Below are 16,812 nucleotides of genomic sequence, written 5' to 3'. Positions count from 1 at the left end.
AACTGTCCCCAGGGCTGGAGGTGCCTTACAGGTCCCAGCACAGAGGGACAGTATGAAAAATGTGTATTTTATGATTGGCTTTTCGTGAATATTAAAATGAATATTATATGTGTTGCGTTAGAAAGTTATGCTGTATTAATTTTCTCAAGTAGTGTGTTAAATATAGTTTAAGGTTATAACATTATGTTAAAATTGAAACTGTGCTATGTAGGATACTTTTTTTAAAGAGAGGACTCGCACTGAGATGGCAGCCACAGGACACCTAAATCTTTCAGAGAAAGAGAATTTATTGCTCCATTATCAAGTTCTTCCCACCTCGATCAGCCCTGAAGACACCATCAGGATTCAGAGGAAGAAGATGATACTGACCAGACAGAATCCTGTGTTTGAATGGAATTTATGCATCATGTATGAGGTGTATGAATATGCAACAGGCTGTTGATTTTAATGGTTAATCCTCTGTTAACGTGGGCTCTTTTTGGGCTTATTTTGCCCAGAAAGAGGTACCCGGACTGTCTGTAACTCTTTGTTTTTATTGTCTCGTATTGTCCTAATCCAAATTGTCCAAATTATTATTACTCTAATTATATTACTATTTTTATAACCATTTTATTACTATTAAACTTTTAAAATTTTAAAAATAAGTGATTGGCGTTTTTCACACTGTCCTTGAGCAGGAGATGGGATTAGAGACCCCCAGAGGTCCCTCTAGCTTGAGGGACCCTCCAGTGAGGTTTCTTTTATCCTTTAATGCCTTCTACCTCTGGGACAAGAGTTTAAACCTGATATGAAATGCAGAGGGCGCAGCTTTTTTAGGGAAAGTTCTCTGAGTTGTAGAAACAGCCTGTTAGAGGTACTGATTCTCTTTCTTTGCTAATTTTGAAGAATGGGTTAAAAAACCACCTGTTCAGTGTATTCATCCTACATAAACTGAGGGACTACATTTCATCCTTTCCTGTCACACTCTGCATTTCTGCCATCCAGGGGGATTTTCAGCCAGGCTGCTGGACTTCTCACCACACTTACCATATGCATCCAAAAAATCATCAAAATATTCATTCCCTCAAAGCCAGGAGCTTTGTGCTCTCAGCAGCTCCTTCACACCTGCCTTGACAGCAGAATTGGGACACCCTGGATGAGCCCAGGCTGCTCCAGGATTGGGACACCCTGGATGAGCCCAGGCTGTTCCTCTGGAGCAGAGAGCTTCAGCAGCCCTTTTTGCCTTGCCTTTTTATTTTCACCGTGGTTCAGAATCAGGCAAAACAAACTACATGTTTGTTTTCAGGTCAGCAGCACAAAATCAGACAGGCTGCCTAAACAAACACGTTTCTGAGCAAATCCTAGATTTTTCCAGAAAGTAAAAGAGATTGATTGGACTCTCCCCATCAATACATGTCCTACCTGCTGGAAGGGACTCAGAGCCACCCAGCTGTGATCTGAGACACAGCAGCTTCTGTTCACACCTCCCGTCTTAGTCCCACTGTTTTATATTGGTTTGGAGTGATTTTTATTCCTTCTTCATCTTCCCTGACACAAACATTCTCCCTCTTCCCGTGTCCCAACCACACTGGGGAACCCTCACCTGCCAGGGAGACAATGGGATAATCTGGGCAAAGCAAAAGCACAGAGAGTATAAAGCATCTGTTAATTAGGCTCCAGGGTATATTCAATCCATTTTGCTTTGGCAAATGGTGCAAGAAATTTCCCTAAAGGGCAGCAGTAAGTGACAAGAGCCATGCTGGTGTCTATCACTGTCCTACAGTGAGAGGCACTGAAGAAGGAATGGCTTTAAGGACCATTTGGAAAAATCTCAGGACACCCTTTTAGATTTTAAATTTTATTTTTTGCTGTGCTGGCAGCAGAGAATTGTAAAGTGTCAAAAGAGCTACTTTCAGAGTGATGAGGGAGGGCAGAGAAAGCAGTGAAGGCAGAGGGCCCTCCGTGGGTCAGTGTTCGCTGCTGAGGGCACGAGAGGAGTCATGGCTTGAGGTTTTCTCCCCCACCTCGAGGATCCTTCCCATCTCACTACTTGTCTGCAAGGAAGGTGCACACCTGGAGAAGATCTGGAAAGGGAAAGGACAGGAAAAAGTTCAGATCCTGCTTTTAAACACTCCCGTCCCACCAGGACACACCCAGCCATGCCAACAATGTCACACCATGGAAAATCCACAGTGTGCCACAAAAAAAGAGCTTTAACCACAAATCCCACACTGCTGGCTCGGGGGGGTTCTCTGTGCTGTTTCTCAAAGTCCATATTTTCTAAAGGAAAAGTCTTTTATTCACATTGCTGCCAGAGCAGCAGATTTTAAATCTGTTCTCAGTTCACCCAATGAACTTTGAGAAAAGAATATTGGCATTTTCTTCCTTTAAAGGCATGGAATGGACAGTTCCAGAAGAAACTTCTCATGCCTGCAAGGTAAGAACTGCAATTCAGGACTTCCTCTGGGGCTGTTCCAGTTACCTGATGGATTGCAGGTGTTGAGGCTGGCAAGTGAAGCATAGTATTTATCTCCAAGGAATTCCTTGTATGATATTCCATCACGGAGCTTGATCAGGCACTTTGTCCGGTCTTTAAACAGAAGATCCTTAGATTCATATGCAAACATATTGAAATCATCTCTCCTGGTTCCTTTTGGTCCAAACAGCCTCTGAAATAAAGGCACAAAGAGGAGAGAAGTAGAAAGCTGGCTTACTTCTTCTTCCTGGTTCTTCACCATCAGTCTGGGAAGCCTCAAGCCAGGCTCTGGAAATTTAGGATTGAACCTTCTGTCTGTATGCTTAGAGGAGGGATTGCTCATTGGCAGGCACATTTCTTGCCCCATTTTAACACGTCCCTGTGTGCAGAGATGCTGCCAGCAGGTCCTGTAACTTAACCATGAGTAGAAGCAAAAGACCAGACCTCTCACCAAACCCTGATGGTGGAGCCCATATTAATGTTTGCAGGGAGAAACAGATGGCTCAGCCTGGTTCTGGTAAGCTGTGTATGTGCAGGGAGCCTGCTGTTGGGGCTGAGCCTGACCCAGCTGTGGTACAGACCAGGCACTACAAAGGAACTTCTGAAACACCCCAGCAACAGCTGCAGTCCCACTGCTACCTAAAAGTGTGTTTGCTAAGGTGGCAGAGGAGAAAGAGCACTGGGGAAGGGATGGAGGAAGGGGGAGGCCAAGGGGTAAAAGCTTCCACCTCACACTGACTTGGAGAAAATCAGAGCAACCCCACAATATTTCTTCTACTCTCAGCACTACAAACCTCTTGGTTCTCCAGCATCTCACGGACTTGTGATGCTTTCTCAGGACGTGCCATCACAGCATGGGTAGGGACTTTGGCCAGGTTGCATCTTCTGTAATCCATGACATTTGCCCGCTGCCCATCAGTGCACAGCAACTCAAATTGGTCCATTTTCAGATCTTTGGCCCAGCTTTCTGTATTTTTGCCTTTAAAGAGAATGAGTTTGGAGATTCAGAGAGCTTGCATAGCAGGAGAACAGCAGCCTCAACACCACCTAGGCAGTCATGCAGATGGGGAAGGCAGCCCTGACCACGTACCATCAGTGTTCTCCTCAACGATGGAATGCTTGATAAAGGCCACATCCCCCTGCTCAACCAGACACCTGGGAAGTAGAAAAAGAGGCCAGTGATGTAAACGTCTGAATCCTGTCCCTTTCCCACAGATTTGAGTCTTATTCTGTACAATTAATCTTAGACTTGAGTCTTATTCTGTACAATTAATCTCCAAGGACATCCAGGTCTAGAAACCCTGCCACAAATATTTTAAATATATCTGAAACACAGCCTTTACACTCCTTATTTATGTTAAGAGAGGAGCACTTCTGCCATTGTGGCAGGGCTTGAGCCTCTCTGGGTTTGCCTGGAGGCACCAGAACATGACTTTTACAGAACAGGAACATTTCATGCGTATTTTCAGAAAGCAAAGGAAAAGTACGTCTAGTATTACAGAGACATGCCCTTTCAGTGGTGTAATGAAGAAAATGAGTTAGTGTGGGCATGAGGCTGTGCTCCAGTTGTGGCCTGGCCTCTGTGAGCAGCCCCAGGGCACGGAGGCAGCCTGGCTGTCCCAGCACGTACCGTAAAGCCCCGGTGTATCCGTAGTACTGCTCGTGGCTGCTGGCAACGCACTTCTCCGGAGGGACCCCCCCTGAGCCCTTGCACAGCTGGCAGAGACGGGAGCTGGGAGGAGAGCCGGGAGCACAGCCCTGGCTGAAGTATTCATCTGGAGGCAGGGATAGGAGAAATTCACTTTTCCTGCCCTGAGAAGTTGGGTTTTATTGTAATAACGCGTTCTCGCTTACTGCGGAGGTGGAAATGGGCTGGGAGAAGGAGCATGACTTAGTGGGCAGCACATCACGTGCATCCAGCTTTGACCATGGAACTTGGGTCCTGTTATTATTGATAATTATTGTTATTGTTGATAATTATTGTTGCCCACAGAAGCTGTGACTGCCCTGGAAGTGTCCAAGGCCAGGTTGGACAGGGCTTGGAGCAGCCTGGGTTAGTGGAAGGTGTCCTGCCCATGGCAGGGGGTAGAATGGGATGGGCTTTAGGTCCCTTTCCACCCAAACCATTCCATGATTCTGTAATGAAGCAGGACCTAAGGCTCAAGTGCAATAGGCACTATCTTGGCATAAAAAGAGGAATGTTTTCCCTGCAAACCATTCCCAGTTCCCACAGAGCCAGCCCGAGCCTCCTCAGCCTTTATTGGTCAGCAGAGGTGCATTTGGCAGCAGTGTCAGAGCTCTTGGGGTACAAGGGACAGTGGGAAAGGAAGGCAGGAGGATAGAGAAGCCAAGAATTGAACTTACTAACACTAATATCTTCAATCTTTTAATAATTATATGCTTACTTTGTCTTGGTTGTTAACAGTGATAATGTTTCCAAATTATTTTTGTTGGACCATAACTCTCAATGAAGTCTTAGGCAGCCAGATTAAGTTTCTTAAAGATCAGCCTCTATCCCCTGTTCTCAGCCCTTCCCCTCCCTTTGAGTTTCATCTTTTATCCCCACTCCACACCCTGCACAAGCACCAGGCCCATGTGGGGCAGCCCACATTCCCTTTTTGGGAACACCTCTTGGGCTGCTGCAAAAGGAAGGGGAGAGATGTGGAAAAAAAAGCAAAGAACCCCCAAGGAGCTGATGTGCCATATCATACTCTGAAGCAGATGCCAAAAGCCTAAAATTTTGCTCAGTGAAACCCTAAATAACAGCATCTTCTCCATTTCCTCCCTTCAGGAGGGAACCTTTGAGGCACAAGAAACTTTGAAAACCCGATGAAGGATGGTAAAAGATTTTTTTATGATCAGATTCCCAGCTCAAAGAAATGGATTCCCAACTGGACTCACCAAAGTTGCAGTTGCCTGTCCTGTTGTGGATCAGGCCCATGGGGATGTTCCAGCCAGCAGTTCTCCCCACGGCGGTGTGGCACGACTTCTTACCCTGCAGGTTGTTCCAGCTGATATCCTTGTCAGACTTCTTCACAACAGCCACAGCAAAGTAGGTTGCTTTCAGAAGATAAAATAGAGAAGAACTGAGGTCTGGCACAAGGATCCCACTGTAATCCCTTAGGAGAGAGCACTGGCTTCACTTGGGAAAAGGCACCTATGAGCAGCACAGAATTACTTTGTGCTTCTAAGTACTTGGGCAAGCAGCAACAATGGAAGAGTTTGTAGATGTGATGCATCTACTTCCACCACACTCCTGGGAAATTATTATCCCTGACATTTCCCTGCCCTCCAAAGCTCTGATACCTGGGTATAGGAGAAGGCTATGAGAAGGCAAGGCACATGTGAGGATTTTGTATCCACTCCTGATTTTTATTCTCTCCTTAGCAAAGAACAAAACCCTTCCCTCTTCTCCCCCTTTCCATTTCTAGAAAGAAAAATTTCCTAATGCTGCAGCCCAGCCCCTCTTTCTCTGTTCACAGCCCTGACACTGTTATAGTGTGACCATACCAATCTCTGCCACTACCAAATGCTTCACCTTAATCTTATTGCAGCCCCTAATTTTCCCTCCAACTGCTAAACTTATGTCCCAAAATTCTAATATCTACACTGGACACTCTTTGGGTGGAGACTGGCCATTTATTCTCTACTCATGACTCATATCTACTTTTCTACTAACATCCTTCTGGACTGTTTTCTGTCCCTCTGTTGGCAGTAATTACCTGGTTCTTCTTGTGATTCACAGTGATTGTCTGTGGGAGGGGAGAAGAAGAAGATGTTAAGTTAAATACACCTCAAACCCAAAAGAAGAATCAAGCTCACTAATTTCTGGAGAAACTCTGTTGTAAATGTGACCCATTTCAAGTAACACCTTGTGAATCAGCAGAACAAAGCACAGCCTCCAGCTGCTCCTCTGAGCTAAAACAAGCAGTTTTACCAAGGCTGGTGCTGAAGGACCAGGGCATCCTAATTAAAACAGAGTTCCTGACTATCCATGCCTGCTCTGCCTTCATGGAAAGACAAGGCATGCAATGGTGAGCAGAGTTGCTTCAGAGCGCTGTGTGTTAGGTTGGGTATGAGGGAAAGGTTCCTCCCCCAGAGTAGTGGGATGGTGGGACACTGAGCAGCTTCCCCAGGGAATGGGCAGAGCCCCAGGGCTGCCAGAGCTCCAGGAGCCTTTGGACAATGCTCCCAGGCACAGGCTGGGATTGTCAGGGTGTCTGTTCAGGGCCAGGAGTTGGACTGATGATCCTGGTGGGTCCCTTCCAACCCAGGATATTCTGTGATTTCTGCAGGATGCAGCACTGCAGCTGCTTTGCAAGATTCCAGAATAGAACCAGGACTTTGGCACCAGCCCAGTCCCCACCAGCTGGACCCTGAGACAGAGCTGTGCTTACCCTCATAGCTCTCTGCCATCACTGGCACCAAGCCACACATGCCAGCAGTGTAGACAAAGCCTCCATCTAAGCTGATGGCATCTGCTTCACCTTTCTGAAATGGAAAGGTGCAGAAATGAAACACTGCACATCCCCAGGCCAGCGCTTTCCAGAGCTCAGATGGTAAAAGAAGTTCACAGTGAGAAGAAAAGGGGAAAAAAGCTGTACCATGATCTTTGTGATGCATTCCTTGGTGTCCTCTGCCACAACACACTCCACATCCCCGTTGCTCATCACGCTCCAGACATCACATTTCTTCTTCTCATCCCTGCCAATGGCACACCACTGGATCTTCTTGTCCCTGCGGCTGGGGCTCAGGCGATCTGCAAAGGGAAAACAGGGAAAGCAGGGATGAGCCCTGCAGAGCCACCTCCTGGTGTCACTGACGTATTTCCTGAAAAATCCTTTCATTAGGATCTTTTCTCCTGAGAAGCTGGGAAGCTTCAGCTTGCCCATGTTTTGCTGCTTTGGAATGTGATTTGGAGAATTGTTTACTCAGCATGTGAAATTGCTTTTACTTGATGACCAATGACAGCCACCTGTGTCGAGGCTGTGAGCAGTCACAGGATTTTATTATGATTCCTTCCTTGTTAGCCTTCTGATGAAATCCTTTCTTCTATTCTTTTAGTATAGTTTTAATATAGCATTTTCTTTTAATATAACATATATAATAAAATAATAAATCATCCTTCTGAAACATGGAGTCAAGATTCTCATCTCTTCCCTTGTCCTGGGACCCCTAGGAACACCACCACATCCTGGTGTGAAGGACTTGGCCACAAACCACCAGTACACACCAACCTGCTGCTGCTCAGGGCAAGGAGTTCTTGTTAATTAAGCCCTGAGCTGGCAAGAATAGAAAATAGTGGTTCTTGAGCTGAAGAAGTCTCAAAAATCAACTTACAGGTCAGAAAGGTGAATTGCTGCATAACACAAGCCATTCAGGCAGATTTCTGTTAGCTAAAACAGCACAACCACCAAACACCTGTGTGAAAATAGTAATTGGAATTGCTGCCTGAAATATGTCCCACATTTCTGCACTCCTCACAGCCCAGACAGCCATGAGACTAAGACCACACTGAACTAGAAACCTAGTTATGTTTCTGCAGAACAGCACTCGAATAATCTGGTGTGATGCTATGTGAAGTCCATTCACTCCCAGAAATATCACTTAACAGAAGTGAAGTACTTTAAATTGTACTATGAATTCAAAGTGGGTTTCAGAGATCATTTGTGGGATGTTTGACTCTCAGAAAGCTATCAGAAGATGCTTGATGAGTCTAGATGGAAATCAAGGACATTGTTTCCCTCAAGTGTCTGAACCTGGTGTCCCGGGATGTTCCTTCTTTTTACAGCCCAGAAATGGTTTTTCTAAGCAGCAGTTTTGACCATGCTCAATCTCTACCACCAGCTGAATAACTGGTGTGGAGTTTGTAGATTTTCCATATTTGTCAGTGTGGTGATTTGGGTTTGGATACAACAAATTCCATTATTGATGTAAGTGAAGTTTGTGAAGGTTCTGTGATTTCACATTAAATATTTTGCAGATAATACAGTCTGTGTCTGAAAAAATCATGTTCCTTTTGCCTGGCTGTATGTGCCAATGCCAACTCTTCCACACAGCCCATGCTGACATGACACTGGTGTTTAATGTCCTGCCTACCTTGCTGGAGGCTCTGGACAGCACTGTAATACTCAAAGCCCAGGTAGAGCTGAGAATCCATCAGTGATGGGATTTGCTTCAGCTGTACTGCAGAGTCTTTGAAAAGCAAGTCTTTGAGGGCTGGGTCCTTCTTGCCAGGTGGCCCAAAGAGGTGGAAGGTGCTGGTTGTGCCCACACCAAATTTTTCCTGCCACAAGGGAAAAAATAATCAGCAAACAACCACACCCAAACTCTTAGAAAACTGGAGAAAGCAACCAAAACCAGAGGACAGGGGATGTTAGAGGAAGGAAAGGAGAGACTGGTGGTACCTGTGCTTTGGAGAGGAAGTTCCAGATGTCATTGACCTTGCTGTCATCTCGAGCCACAACAGCATGAGCAGGAACCCTGGCCCAGTGACAGGCCTTGTAGTTGTCCACAGGCTGGCGGGTGCCATCCAGGCACAGCAGCTCATACTCATCCTTCTCTCCTGGGGCATTTTCTGAAGGAAGGGAGGAACCATGAGTTGCAGCACCATGAAAATAGACAGAAAGGTGAGTTTGGGAAGCTTTGTGATTCATTTATTTCTGTTGAAGCTCCAGGGGGAATTCTTAGCAGAAGACAGGTTGCAGGCACCTCCCTTGCAATGGGGTCATCTTGGGCATATGAAGGCAATGCCTTTGGAAGAGAGATCACCTCAGCCTCTGCCATAACTAACCCAACAGTATGAGGATTTCTGCACAAAGGGATACAAATAGGTTTACAAATCCCATACAAATGGATTGAGCAGGTCAGGAGCTGCACATGGCCAGTGAAGGCCAGTAGGTGAATAATGTCAAGGCTGCAGACAAAGCCCAGGATGGAGATCACAAGGTTACATGAGAATTCAAGAGTGGAGGGACTTTTGAAGATCCCTGATCAAGGCAGGGACAGAGCAGGATGTTTCAGGTAGATCTTGAAACACTTCAAGGATGGAGAGTGCACAGCTGTCCTGGACAACCTGTCCCACTACCTCACTGTCCTCAAGGGGAAAATAATTCCCCTTGTATCAGGTTCCCAGGCTGATGAAGCCCATCCCACAGAGCACCTCCTTGCAGGACAGTTATCCCTGCCCCATGACCACCTTGGTGACCCTCCACTGAGCTCACTGCAGGTCCTGGGTGTGCCAGGCCACCCTTGGTCTCCACAGAGTTAGTGAGCTCTTGCTGTGGGCTGAATTCCCTCCAAAATCCCATCCTGCTCAGGTGCTCACATTACAGCTGGCTCTGAGATTTGGCACCAAGCAAGTTTTCCAATTACAAAGAAGAACCTCAGAGAAGAAAAAGTGGATTCACCATAATCCCATTTCTCATTAAGAAGGATGATTCAGTTCACAATGTGCAAAACTTTTTTCAAGAGATGAAAGAGGCATTTGGGCCTGGAGAGGAATGAAAGCTGCACAGTGTAGACAAATTGCAGGATGGAATGGCAGTGAGAGGTGGGGCCAGAAAGAAGAGAAATGAGGGATCTTGCCAGGTGTACCTTGAACAGTTGTGTGTTTCACAAAAGCCACGTCTCCTTTGCCATCTTTCAGACAGCTGCAGGTGGGAGGAACAGAAGAGAAGTTAGAAAAACTGACATTGTGACTTCCTATCTCCTATTTCAACAAATTATTTTTGGCATAAACTGCAGGCATAGAGCAGTAGTCATGCCCAAAAAGGCTATGCTGGAAGGGAAGAAATTGTAATGGCAGAGAAGCAATTCAGGCTCCTCAGGACCCATGATTCCAACACAGCCCTCCTTGGTACAACAAAAACTTGTATGTGTCAGGGCTAGAATGTTCCCCCAATGGAAAAATAACTCTCACTCACTGAAAAGCTCCAGAATATCCAGAATAAGGTCCCGTGCGGGACATTTTGGTCTTGGCATCCCCCTTGCACTGACGGTACAGTTTGGCTTCAGTGGTGACACCAGGAACACAGCTGGCAGAGAAGAAATTGGCCACAGCTATGGATGAGAAGGAAGCAACAGTTGGTCAAAAATTCACTTTTAGGAGGACTTGGAAGGGAGAGGACCCACAAGAAATATCAGTGCCCTGTGAAGTACCTCTGGACCCCCACAGAAGATTGGGCAACACCCCTTTCACAGTGACACCAGCCCTGGCTGAGCTCCCACGCCAGTCTCACCCTGACACTTGGTGTCACCCCTTTCACCATGACACCAGCTGGTGTGGTGTGATGTCATGGTTTGCCTCAGATACCCCAGGTTCCTCCCTGATAATTCCCTGCCAGGTGTGTCAATCATTCTTCCTTTCCACATCCTGACCCCTGCTGAGTGCTGTTGGTCAATCCTGGCATTCCAGAAGGGTGTTGAGTGATTGGCAGATTCAAAAGATGCCCCACACTCCTGAGGAGACATTGGGCCATCCAGGTGTCCTCTGTCCCTTGAGACTTTCCCCCCATCTGGTTGCTGGTCCCTCGTGTTCCTTCCCTCCCCCTCTCCCTGGGGTTGAAAGGAACAGCAACCACGCAGCTCGGGGAGTTCTGTTGGAGGAGTTGCTGGGTACAGAGGCCTGTGGGTCAGAATAAAGCTCTGGATTGAAACCTTCCATTAGAACCAGCTCCTTTTCTTCACCATCACCTTAAAGCTTCTTTGCCAAAGTAAACCTGGGCTCCTGCAAGCCTGGACTTGCCTCGCTGTGCCCAGCTGCAGCATCCAGCCAGCCAAAGGTGTCTCTGGGGTGAAACACCGCTGCTGCCTTTTGGTCAAGCAGCAAGGGCCAGACAAGCCCAGGCACGTCCTGTCCAGCTATACTGGTAATTATTCCAATAACCAGCCCTGGCTGAGCTCCCACCCCAGTCTCTGCATGCCCCAGCTCACCTTGCTCAATGGAGCCCGAGTCTTTGCCGTCCCACTCGATGGCCCCACGGTGGATGAGCGTCCCAATGGGGATGACCCAGCCTGCTGACCTGCCCAGCCCTGTGTGGCAGGAGGTCTTGCCCTGCAGCTCATCTATAGAGAAGCCTGTTCCTTTCTTCACAACGGCCACGGCGTAGTAGCTGGTAGTGGAGCCTGCAGTGCAGGAAAAAGGAATGGAGCAGTGGGAAATGAGGACTTAGGGACATTTCAAATCCTGCTCAACCCCCAGTTTCAGGGAACAAAGTGCTGTGCTTCTAAACAATCAGCTAATTTGGTTGAACACTTGCGGTTTTCTCATTTTCTTGGGGGTGAGCTAATGCTGCCCACATGGAACTAATGCTGCACATTACAACTTCCAGTAAGTGACCTGAAAATGCTATCACATTCAAGGTGCCATAGTTTTGTAAGGAACTTCAATGAATCTTTTTGCAAGTCTCTTCTCAAATGCTGTTGCCCACAGATGCCTTTTGAGACTGAAATTCCATATCTATAGTCTTTAGAATTTTAACCAGTCTGTCACATGCTATATTTGGGTACAGTGACTGAGTTGTAAGGGTGGTACAGACCTCAACCTTTAAGGTTTAAGATCTTTTTCTTAACTACCACGTTGGGAATGACTCTGCTGAGTTGCTTTGATCCTGAATATTGTGTACAAATAGGCTGAACTCCAGGGAGGAGGTCAAAAGAGATTGGAGCTTTGGATGTGACAGGGAAATAGCATCTGTTTGGCTCCCAAGAAAAAGATGGGAGAGATGAAGGATGGTACAATGGGTGAATAGGGATGGAGCCATGGATCTCACTCTGATCAGAAGGGATTGTTGCAGGGCCCTTTTTATGCTTCTTTTTTCCTGGCGATTGCCTGCATTTCTTGCCTCAGTGATCTCAACTGGGTGTCCCTCCCAACCACAAGTAATGCTGCTGCCTCTCCAATATTTTTTTTTCTGTCTTGATGACTGCACAGGAAATCACAGAACTCATCTGTGCCTCCCAGCTCTGTGTTTTACCCACAGAGTTCAAGGCCACTGAAAGCAGAAGATCTCTGGGAACAGCACCATTTTTATGCCATGTTTCAGAAGGATCATGATCTCTGCACATGGGATCAGAGACCTTCACTGCAGCAAATGACAAGAAATGGAGCACTGGGTCCTGTAATCATGGGTGATGATTCATATTTTGCTGAACTGCTCCCCCATGCCTTCCCCTCTTGGAGCTGGAAACCAGGGGCAATATCTTGGACCCCCAACCAATATAAGTGGGAACTCTACATGCAAGGGATGGCCTCTGCACTCTCAGTTTGTTACCACCATTTGGCTTTAAAAAATGGCATGGAAATGTACCTTCACTGTGTTCGTAGACCTCAGCAGCAATGGGCTTCAGCTTGTAGGGAGCAAGGCCTGCCTCAAAAACTTGACCTCCATCCAAGCTAATGGCATCTGCTTCACTGTTCTAAACAACAAAGAGATTTAATCAATTAACAAAGAGCAGGAAAAGCACTTCCCAGAGTCTCTCATGGATCCTTGTGTATAACAGGAGGATCACAGGTAACAACCAGAAAGGAAACTCCATCTCCAGGTGAGATCCCAGCAGAGGAATTTGCTGCCCACTCACCGAAATGGCTTTTATGCAGTCAAGGTATGATGCTTTCTGCAGGCAGCTGAAAGCAAAGTTCTCCTGCTGCATGTTGTCCTTCAGGCTATTGCATTTTTTCTCTTCTGCTGAGGATATTGTGCACCACCTGACACTTGGCTTTTGGGGAGCAGCAAAACACAGAGCTGTAGAAAGAACCAGAAATAAATAGTCTCAGAGAGGTAGAAAGGCATTGATTGGAGAGGAACAGCATCTCTGTGAGCACAAGGTCTATGGTTCCCTGTGAGCACAAGGTCACTGCTTCTCTGTGGCCACATGCAAGATCTCCCAAGCCACACAGGAAGGTCCTTTCTTTCTTTCTTGCCTGACTTGTGCCCCATCAGGAACATCTGGGATGACCATTCCTGTCCCTGGACTATTGAGATTCAAGCAGCCTGGACTCACAGCAACATCCACAGCATTAGGAGAACAAATCCACACACTTCAATAGAAATCAAGCTCAAGCCTTTGCAAAAACAGAGAGAAAAGTTGGAGCACTGAAGCAGTGCCTGTGCCAATAACCCCAGAGGGGGAGCAGCTCTGACCTGGCCAGGCTGTGTGCAGTGCATTGCCACTCTCACCTCCTTGGCAGCTGAATGATCTGATCTACTGAACTGTCCCTCTGTCTCACCTGCTCCATTGCACTCCCTGAGAGATGCCGCAGCACCACCACAGTCCTTCCATGAGTGCCCCAAGCAGCAAAAGCAGCTGAATGGCTGCTCTGGGGGACAATAACAAAGCAAAAGCCTCTGGTGGATGCAGATTCATGTCTCCTCCAAAAAACCTGAGCCCAGGAATGCTGGAAACTTGCAGTTCAAGGAAGTGGCCAGCCTGTGCTGTCACTTCACCTCCACTCTGCCCCTTCTGGGCAGGGCTGTGCAGACCAAGAGGCCACTTGCACCCCGCTATCACTCCGAACCTCAATGGTGCATTTCCTCCAAACACCTCCAGATTAACCTGTGTAGTTTCCATTTTCTCCTTCACCTCAGAAATAGCCTCTCTTTACCAGATTCCTGAGCCTCCCAGTGGAGGTGCTGGATTTGGCCACAGGGAGAATCCTTAACCTCAACTCATATGGCCACCTCCTCTTTTTTCATATGTTTTTCAAGTTCATCATACATTTTTTAAGTCTTGGCTGCACAAAGCCATGGTCACCTAATGCTGGCAAGCATCCTGCCTGGAGCAGAGGCTGGGTGGGGACCTCCTGAGGGAGTCAACCCAGCTGCATGGGTGACACTGGGAAGGCAATGGCAGCCTGAGTGCCCTGGCCACTGTCACAGACCTTTTGGGTGACCTCTTGTCTCTTTCTGTGCAGGGGAGGAAGAGGAGGAACCATTAAAAACCATCTTTGCATGCTAATATTCAGCAGAGTTGCTGAAGGACTTCCTGATGCCAGAGGCACAGGGAGCACTTCCTAACAGAGGACATTAATCAGCACCACACTTTATGGGGGATCAGAAGAGACCTGCTGCCTACTCCAGGAAGGAGATCCCTCTTGCCCTGTCCAGGCATCAGTTCCCAGGCCAGATGCAGCCAGCAGTCTCCTTGCCACAGCTACCTGCTCATTGCTAGCCGGAGCTGTGAGCAGAGAAAGAGGAAAGAATTGCTCCAGGGAGAGCCAGCCCCGCAGCAGCACAAATTTGGCATAAAATAGGCAGGAGCCTGAGCAAAGTACAGCTGCAGCAGCAGGACAGAGCAGCGCAGGAGCAGAGTGGGAAGCACACCACATCTTTCATTATATAAGCTCTATTTTAGTGTCCCTGCCCTCAAGTTTAACCAAACATATGCACAAGCTTGACAGGCAGGTGTTGCAATAATTTCTCTCCCCTGGCTGAGCCCGTGCTCCTCTCCCAGCACAGCATTGGCCGGAGGATGATTTTTCCCTTCACCCCGTGACAGCCGGAGCGCGGAGCCTGTCCCAAGCATCCCTCCTCCTTGCAGGGTGGGCATCGGCAGTGTGGGCAGCTGCAACCCTCCCTCCATCCCACAAAGCTGTCAGTAACATCAAAACACCATCCTCCTTGACAGATCCACGGCTGCCAAAGCAAGCACCGCTCGTGTCCCGGCTTTTCCTTAACAGCTGCCTGGGTCTGGCGTATGCCACAGCTCCGAAACAGCCTTGCCTGGGGCACACAGAGGTTTTGACCTCCTTCCCCCAAAGTTTGCTTTCAGCAGACACTTACCCACTATCCCCAAGGATAGCACAGTGAAGAGTGTGAGTTTCATGCTTGAGCAGGGGGTCGGATGCCGTGGGAGGGGTGCAGCAGCCTTGGTCACAGACTGTCCCCTCCGAGTCTGTGATGGCTCTGGAACCGCTTTCTGTCCCTTTTATAGAGGAACAGCCTTGGCTGTGTTTGCAGAAGCAATGACCTAACACTGTTTGTCCTTCCTTGTTTCTCAATAGCTCCTAAATCGCCCCCCTCCCTGGATCAGCCCATTTTTAGGAAGCCTTTCACTTTGGCACTGAACCCTTCCCAGGCGGGAGTTGGAGCAGGGCAAAGCGCTTTGCATTTTACAAGGGGCTTCAGATGGAAAATTCCCAAGTTGTGACATTTGAATTCTCCTGAGGGCTGAAACGCTGCAGGAGAGGCGATTTTCTTTGTGCTGCCCACCCCCTGCCTTGCCCAGAACTAATCTCAGAAAGTCCCTGCTGGATCCAGAGCCGAGTTTTGTGTGTTTGCCAGTAACTGCTGCTGAGGTGCCCGTTGTCCCCTGGCTCGCAGCACTGAGTGCCTGCCCGCTCCCTTGTGTGCTCCTGGCAATGGCAGCGGGGTTGAAAGGCAGTAAATGATTCTTACACATGATCTGGCAAAAAAAAAAAAGCCAACAGCTGTGACCAGACAGCTCCATAAGTGCCCTGCAGACAGAAGGAAGCATCACGCTGCACTTTTGGTAAATTTTTGGGATGAACCTGGGAAGAAATACTGAGATTAGCAGTCAGCCTCCTCCCACTTCCTCTGCAAAGCTTCTCCATCCCATTGTGTCACTCCTGGCCTGTCCCCCTGGGGCCAGAGGGCATGGCTTGGTTTATGAAGGGCAGCCTTGTGATGCTGTCTCAGCCTTCACATCCCCATCTTTGCTGCCAGGTACAGGACTAGCCTCAGCCTTTGGCACATGCACACAAACTTGAGAATTCCCTGGACCACATCAGCCAGACCTTGAGCCTGAACAGCATCCCTGGACCACTGCTAGGGCTGGCCCACTCACCATGTCTACCCCACAGAAGCTACAGCTGTATCTCACCCAACTCTTTGGAGCAGTTATTTCCATAGAGGTGCTCCCAGGCAGCTGTGGGAGCCTTTGGAGCTAAGGTTGGTGTTCCCAGGGGCCACCAAGCTGGCAGTTGTATGAAAACCCAACTCACCTTGAGTGACTAAGTGGAAAATGCCCTGAAAATGGAAGAAAAAACCCAAGGGGAATTTACTGAACCTTGAGGTGGGGTGTACTGAAGGAAGAGGGCAAAAAGCCCAGCCAGGAGGTCCAGCTCCCAGGCTTGCTTTCAAGAGCATGAGCCTCCCTTGGAGGGAAGATCTCCTGGATCCCCTGCACAGATTCTTCTTCCCCTACAGCCTTCACTCTGTACACAGCTGGAGGCTGACTGGAAGCACCTGGGCTGGCTCTTGTCCCTTCTCCCAGCAGGCTCAGGGCAAAGCGACCTGCAGGTGGTGGTGGTGCCCAGAGTGGCTTCAGTACAGCTGGGAGCCCAGTGCCAGGCCAAGGATTTGGCTCTACAGAGTGACCCAGGGAGGGTGCAGGCC

At 48.1% G+C, this 16,812-nt stretch overlaps 1 protein-coding gene across 1 annotated transcript; it reads right to left on the bottom strand.

Annotated features, from left to right (window-relative positions):
* Nucleotides 1–1,821: 1,821 nt before the first annotated feature.
* Nucleotides 1,822–15,365, bottom strand: TF (transferrin). Its single transcript, XM_066557058.1, has 17 exons — nucleotides 15,238–15,365; nucleotides 13,037–13,200; nucleotides 12,766–12,874; nucleotides 11,390–11,581; nucleotides 10,381–10,516; nucleotides 10,052–10,107; nucleotides 8,863–9,032; nucleotides 8,555–8,741; nucleotides 7,060–7,214; nucleotides 6,853–6,946; nucleotides 6,178–6,207; nucleotides 5,357–5,515; nucleotides 4,086–4,230; nucleotides 3,546–3,610; nucleotides 3,250–3,434; nucleotides 2,462–2,648; nucleotides 1,822–2,063 (listed from the first exon to the last, which is right to left on the bottom strand). The coding sequence occupies exons 1-17, from the start codon at nucleotides 15,278–15,280 to the stop codon at nucleotides 2,026–2,028; spliced, it is 2,115 nt and encodes a 704-aa protein (XP_066413155.1). The 5' UTR covers nucleotides 15,281–15,365; the 3' UTR covers nucleotides 1,822–2,025.
* Nucleotides 15,366–16,812: the final 1,447 nt, after the last annotated feature.

This window comes from Molothrus aeneus, chromosome 10, assembly GCF_037042795.1.
Source record: "Molothrus aeneus isolate 106 chromosome 10, BPBGC_Maene_1.0, whole genome shotgun sequence".
Classification (NCBI taxonomy): Eukaryota; Metazoa; Chordata; class Aves; order Passeriformes; family Icteridae; genus Molothrus; species Molothrus aeneus.
The sequence above is the reverse complement of the archived record's forward strand: the minus strand, read 5'-3'. Positions and strand labels throughout refer to the sequence as shown.

What these genes read in the sequence shown, in the direction of transcription:
- TF (XM_066557058.1), bottom strand. Translation starts at nt 15,280, where the DNA reads ATGAAACTCACACTCTTCACTGTGCTATCCTTGGGGATAGTGG. An exon ending in CGTTGAGGAGAACACTGATG is followed by an intron (nt 3,435 to 3,545) that starts GTACGTGGTCAG and finishes TTCTCTTTAAAG; the next exon opens with GCAAAAATACAGAAAGCTGG. An exon ending in AGATGCTGGAGAACCAAGAG is followed by an intron (nt 2,649 to 3,249) that starts GTTTGTAGTGCT and finishes CCTTTATTTCAG; the next exon opens with AGGCTGTTTGGACCAAAAGG.